This window comes from Gekko japonicus, unplaced genomic scaffold (genome assembly GCF_001447785.1).
Source record: "Gekko japonicus isolate JY-2015 unplaced genomic scaffold, Gekko_japonicus_V1.1 scaffold3267, whole genome shotgun sequence".
Taxonomy (NCBI): domain Eukaryota; kingdom Metazoa; phylum Chordata; class Lepidosauria; order Squamata; family Gekkonidae; genus Gekko; species Gekko japonicus.
In genome coordinates this window covers 156,943-163,724 of record NW_015169276.1, presented here as the reverse complement: position 1 = coordinate 163,724, position 6,782 = coordinate 156,943, and the positions used below count along the sequence as shown (strand labels likewise).

The 6,782-nt window shown below is 45.9% G+C and overlaps 1 protein-coding gene across 1 annotated transcript in view; it reads left to right on the top strand.

Annotated features, from left to right (window-relative positions):
- Positions 1–146: 146 nt before the first annotated feature.
- Positions 147–6,782, top strand: part of GH1 (growth hormone 1) — a 14,065-nt gene continuing 7,429 nt past the window's right edge. The window contains exons 1-2 of the mRNA XM_015416561.1: positions 147–156; positions 6,457–6,623. Coding sequence (XP_015272047.1) covers positions 147–156; positions 6,457–6,623 — 177 coding nt within the window. The remainder of the gene's footprint in view (positions 157–6,456; positions 6,624–6,782) is intronic.

Here is a 6,782-nt window from a genome sequence, read left to right as displayed (position 1 = left end):
ACCCCCCTGCACACGGATGCATTAATGCATGGGGACTCTCCCCCCCCCCCCAAGGTGTATAAAAACGGTGTACCGGGGCGGCAGAAAGTACAGGTGAAAGGAGGAACACTTTGCTTTCAGACACCCTTGTGATTTGGGAACAGGACATGGCTGCAGGTATGTTTTTATGTGTTGAGAAGGGAAGTGAGACTGCTGCGTGGTGAACAAAGGCTTTTAATGGCCACGCAGCAGGCAGAAATTCAGTGATACAGCTTTACGCATCACTGTGCTTTCATCCGGGGGAAATGCTTCCCTGTTAAAATCACGGGTGTTACGCAGCTACCCAAGGTGTGGAGATTCTGTGCATTATACAGCTGACGACCCTGGTGAAGACTGTTGGCAGTGCCACCCTAAGCACAGGGACACGCTTCTCAGCCCATTGAATGTAGTGGGTTTAAAAAGTTGTAACCCCGATTAAAGGTTACATGAGAGCTGCGATGGCTCAAGTAGTTAAGATGCTGAACTGCAGGCTGTGGAAGATCGGTAGTTCAGCAGTTCGAGACCCGGGTGCCGCATGATGGAGTGAGCGCCCGTCTCTAGTTCCAGCTCCTGCCAACCTAGCAGTTCGAAAGCAAGACATGGCAAGTAGAGAAATGGGTACCACTTCGGTGGGAAGGTAACAGCGTTCCGTGTGCCTTGGTGTTTAGTCATGCCGGCCACATGACCATGGAAACGTCTTCGGACAGCGCTGGCTCTTCGGCTTTGAAACAGAGATGAGCACCACAACCCAGAGTCGGACTTGACTGGCTTTCGAGCAAGGGAAACCTTTACCTTTTAACCCCGATTAGGAGAACAAAGGCTGAGTCCAGAGGGGCACGTTTAAGACCGACAAAGTTTTATTCCAGGTATAAGCTTTCGTGTGCATGCAGAATAAAACTTTGCGCACCCAGAATTAAACTTTGTTGGTCTTAAAGGTGCCCCTCTGGAATCAGCCTTTGTTCTGCTGCTTCAGACCAACATGGTGACCCCACCTGAATCTATCTGCTTAGGATAGCGCTGTAAGTCTGTGAAGTGAGTGCAGGACTGGTTTGGATTTGTATTCTTGGGTACTGGTGTTCAACTAATTTGCAGGGCCGGCTCACTCACTAGGTGAACTAGGTGATCGCCTAGAGCAGGACGGCCCTTAGGGGCACCAAACTGCACCCGGCCCCGTACTCTGGGAGTTTCTTGATTATTTGTGTTTTTCATTCTTCCTAAAATGCATTTATTTTTAAAAATTGGTGGGTGCACGGGGCCCCCAGAAGGGATCCTCGCCTAGGGTGCAAAATAAGCTGGAGCCGGCCCTGCTAATTTGTATCTCTGGTATGTATATGTATAATACAAAACATTGAGATACGGGTCCACCAGAAAAGACAGTACAGTTGCAGAGAAATTTGGGCATTTCAGATTGGAAACATCAGCTCAGTCACCTGCCATGGGAAGTCCATCCTTGGAAACTCTGAGCCTCCCCAAATATTTAATGTCTGTCCCCCTCATACGCCTCGCTCCTTACTCTGGGCAGTCAGCTGTTAGGAATAAGCAACAAGCCTGCAGCGGAGAAAGAAAACCTCTGCTGTTAAAACTGCCACTCAGCCTTAGAAAGCCACTCTGTCGGGTTATGGCCACCTCCGACGAGTGATTTTGAGGGCATGTCTATATGGAAACAGGGACAGCAGCAGGGGTGGGCGCCACTGGGCAACTGACAGCAGCCAAGGGTCGCCAGGGGGCTTTCTGCCAACTGCAAACAGCAGTGAGAGTAGTGACGGTGGTGGGATCAGGTCTCCAGGGGCAGTTGGGCCCCTCTGAGTTTTCTTGGGTTGAGGAGCAGTGATGGAGCTACGAGAAGGAGCAGCAAAGCGGGAGCAATGAAAACTGTATATGATTTTAGAGACAGAAAGCTGAAGTAAGGGCAGAAGGGCTCTGATAAATGGCTCTTAGAAATAAAGAAGATGCTCAGAAAGTTCTCTCATAATATCTAATTTACTAATACAGAACAACGTGAAAAACAAGAACTCTACAAGTATATTGTTTTACTAACTCTTTTAATACTAACATTAAGTTTAACATAAAGGGGGTCTCCCACTCTTGGGTTTTTAGTTAGTGTGGGTATCTTTTCTTTATCTATGGTTGTAGTTCCCCCTCCTATATTTTTCTTTGCAGTTTGTAGTCTTATTGAAAAAATGGAAATACCCTTCCAGGGGTTTCAAAAAAAAAAGAGAGAGAGAGAGAAAAGGAGCAGCAATGGCTGCCTCCCCCCTCCCCTTGCGTTCCTCTGCTTCTAGCGGTCATTCTGCTTCCTGGCACTGAGCACCCGCAGCAGCCAGCACCGTCAGCCTGAGGAGGTGAGAAATGGGGTGGAATAAGAGTGGGACAGGACAGCTGCAGTGTACCTGGGGGGGGGAGGATCATCTTCAGGGCTCCAAAACCTGGAAATGGCCCCCTCATTCATCCCCTGCTGGTGGTTGCCTCTGACACCTGTGCCTGGTCAGTGTACACAGCATGTGGAATCCAGTTGAGTGGCTCAGTGAACGTGCTGAGAGGGGCCACAGCCGACGCTCCCTCTCAGCCGTGGAGTCTGGTGAGCAAAAATTCTACTTTGTGAGCTACTGGCACTGAAGTTGTGAGCGAGCAATTTGGCTGCTGTATAAATTAGTTTGCTCTGGAGCTGTCCTTCCTGAGCCAAGACGAAAATGTGTGAGCCGGAGGCTAAAAAACTGTGAGCTAACTCACACTAACTCAGCTTAGAGGGAACACTGGTTGTGAGTGAGTGATTTGGCTGCTGAATATATTAAGTTTGCTCTGGGGCCATCCTTCCTGAGCTAACGCAAAAATGTGTGAGCTGGAGGCTAAGAAACTGTGAGCTAGCTCACACTCCCTCAGCTTAGAGGGAACACTGGCCACAGCTCCTTTGTAATGGTGTACAGAAGGTGCCTTGTGAAAGCCCAGCCCCTCCGGTTGAAGAATCTCAGGCCTTGACCGTGTAAGATGGATAAAAACGCTAGACCAATCCAGCTAAGAAGGGCGACTCCAAATCCACCAGCACAAACCATTATTTGTACTGGAGCCTGGATGTACTTTGAAGAGGCTGTTGAGCTCCTCCATCTCTGCTCCTGCAAAATCGTCGAGGAAACGAGATGAATCTAGGGGTCCACACTGAACTGCAGCCAAGCCTGCTTTCTACCTATGACCAGGCATCTCCGTGAAATCCTCCCCATACTAATTCAGAGCGGGTGAAGCGTTAATACAAAGTTTTATTCTGGGCATAGGCCAGTGATGGCGAACCTTTTAGAGACCGAGTGCCCAAACTGTGACCCAAAACCCACTTATTTATCACAAAGTGCCAACACGGCAATTTAACCTGAATACTGAGGTTTTACTTTAGAGAAACCAACTCATACATTAACTTAAGATTGTTAAGTCGTGCGCTTAACAAAGAAGTCGGAGAGTGATTCAGCAAGAATGCGGTTTATTCTTCAGCTCTGTTACTTCTCCGTACTCGGTACAACGATCGCCAGCCAGGTCCATCATTCGAACCACTCGAGCCAGAGGACAAGCACTGGCTGCTCTGTATTTAAACATTCCCGGCTAATGTAGCCACACCTACTGTACAATAAGCAACCTATGAGGTTGAAGCAATAAGGACCAATCACAAGCGATCCCGCTCTGCACGGTGATTGGCAAACATATTCTGGGCTAGGGCTCCTATTGGTTACATTAGGATCCTAGCCCAGGGCGAAGCTTAACATGGCATCTCAATGGCACAGTTCACAAGGCAGTTATATACATCTCAATACATAACAAAGATGATCCAAACAAAGTAAGGAAAGCAATCCCAAATGTTTTCATTGACTTAAAATTATTTGGCAGAGAATCCCACACTTTAATAACGGTCTGGGCCTGGCTGGGGCGATGGCACACGTGCCCACAGAGAGGGCACTGAGTGCCACCTCTGGCACCCGTGCCCTAGGTTCGCCACCACTGGCATAGGCTTTCGTGTGCAAGCACACTTCTTCAGATACAATGAAACAGAATCTCCTCAACCATTACATACAGGAAGAGAGAGGGTGGAGAGTTAGTAGCCAGGAAGGGCTAGTTAGAATCAAGATGCATAAGTAACTGGGTGATTACAGCTGAGATTGGATTCAGGCGGTCGTTAAAATCTGTGAATGGCAGTAAATTAGACTACAAATACAAGAGCTCAACAACAGCAGATGTGAGAACAAAGTTTTGAGGCCAGTGGCACTTTCAAGACCAACAAATTTCAATTCTGGGTATAAGCGAGACCTGAGAGGCTTAGCAGAAAGCTACATGACTGAACAGCTCAGGTCTAGCAAAGTTTGGGATTCATTCATATGGAAAGAGGTGAGTCCCAATAAAGAGTACTTGGAAAACGTTCCTTCTAGATGATACAACAGCTCAGGTTTAACAACCGTGGATGGTTTGCAAAAAGAACGGAGGCCTTCCGAAGACTGACTGCAAGATTTTACTCAGCCAGACTGAGTAAAATTTAGCTTCATTCTCTCAAATGATGATTGCCGCGCTTCATAACAGATCTATGGAGCGGCTCAGCTTTAGCAAAATGTCTCTACTAGTAAAGGATCCTTGCAGCAATTAGGAATGTATTGCAAGGAAGAGACCCTTAATATTAACTTTGATAAAACCAAAGTGATGGTCTTTAGAAAAAGAGCTCAAATTTCCTCCTAGAGCATTCTTGGCAATTCAGTAAATCAGAGTAGTACCTTTAAGTATTTAGGGATTACATTTAGGGAGAATCTGAACTGGAACGCTCATATAGTCATAGTAAAAGCATCTGCGACGAGGATTGTGGGATCCATTTTGAAGTTCTATTACACCAAGGGAGGTTTTCTTATTGATCCTGTTATAAAATTATTTAAAAGTAAGGTCATTCCCCACCTCTTGTATGGTGCCGAGGTTTGGGGATGGAAAGAGGATATACTCACTAGTATTGAAACAATTCAAAATCAGTTTTGAAGGCGTATCTTGGCTCTTCCTAAGGGAACACCAGTTGCCCTGATGAAAGCAGCCTTCCCTAAGGGCGCGGGTGTATCTTGCGATTCTAAAATCTTGGAAGAAAATCAGAGCTGCTAGCACTGATTCATTTAGCCAACTGGCCTTTAATTCAAAGCTATCCAAAGACTTAGATTGTCATTGTTTTCTCAATAACCTACTATTAAGATATTCCATTCCTGATGACCTCCTTAGTTCTTCAACAAATAACTCAGATCTCACTAAATGGGTATTTAAGCATGATGCTCTGTTAGATAGACAGTCAATTTTAAAATCACAGTCTGCTACCTGGTTTAAATCATTTAAGAATGATCATTTTAGATCACCTTACCTGGTTAATATAGATAATCATAACCTTAGAGCAGCTTTTACATCTCTGCGCTTTGAATCAACGCCTACGGCCATATTGGTCAGCCGCTATAGTAGAACACCCAAGGCTTTTGTCTTCAACAAATAACTCAGATCTCACTAAATGGGTATTTAAGCATGATGCTCTGTTAGATAGACAGTCAATTTTAAAATCACAGTCTGCTACCTGGTTTAAATCATTTAAGAATGATCATTTTAGATCACCTTACCTGGTGAATATAGATAACCATAACCTTAGAGCAGCTTTTACATCTCTGCGCTTTGAATCAATGCCCACGGCCGTACTGGTCGGCCGCTATAGTAGAACACCCAAGGCACAACGTTTATGTATTTGTTGCTCTTCTGCTATTGAGGATCTCTCCCATTACATTTTTGATTGCCCATTGTATTCCTAGCCTAGGTCAAAAATTTTATCTGGTATTTTACCAGTTTTAAGCTTTTACTCAGTCCCAGAGAAGATTATATTTTTGCTAGCCGATGCCAATGCCGATGTATCCAATAGAATGGCTCTATTTGCCTTGGCTGCAAGGAAAATACGGGCCAACGCTGTTCCTAGCTAATACTGATTTTAGTGTTGTGAATTAATTAACTGTTTATAACCTCAGTTTTATGGATTTATAATGTTTTAGACTGTATCTTATTTTATACAATTTTCTATGTTTTATTGCATTCTTCTCTGTTTGTGGTTTGTAATGGTCTATGGCTAAATACAATAAAAACCTTCTCTCTCTAGTAAAGGATCCTCAGTCTTGCAGGGGGCGTTACTTTAATGTAGCTGCTGGGTTAGGCTGGCAATGCATATTTCCAGTAACTTCCAGAGGCGCTGAGGCTGTGGAGAGGAGTCTGCTTGGGTCTCCTAAATACAATAAAAACCTTCTCTCTCTAGTAAAGGATCCTCAGTCTTGCAGGGGGCGTTACTTTAATGTAGCTGCTGGGTTAGGCTGGCAATGCATATTTCCAGTAACTTCCAGAGGCGCTGAGGCTGTGGAGAGGAGTCTGCTTGGGTCTCCACAGCTCAACCCCTTTCCTTGTCTTTGGCAGGATCTGGCCCTCCTCCTCACTTTGTCCTTGCTTTGGTCATCCTGGTCCTGCAATGGCCGGAGGGAGCTGTCACCTTCCACTCCATGCCCCTCTCCAGCCTTTTTGCCAACGCAGTCCTGCGCGCTCAACACCTGCACTTGCTCGCTGCTGATATTTTCAAAGAGTTTGTGAGTACTATGGACCACCTCCGGGGAACCACTTGGAAAACCAAATAAAGACAGATGCTGGCCCCTTTCCCCACCCCGGTCTCTGAAGCTCCCGTCCACTGTGTGGGGGCTTTCAAATGTGAGCTGGCTGGTGGGAAAAAATGCAAGATCAAGTGCCTC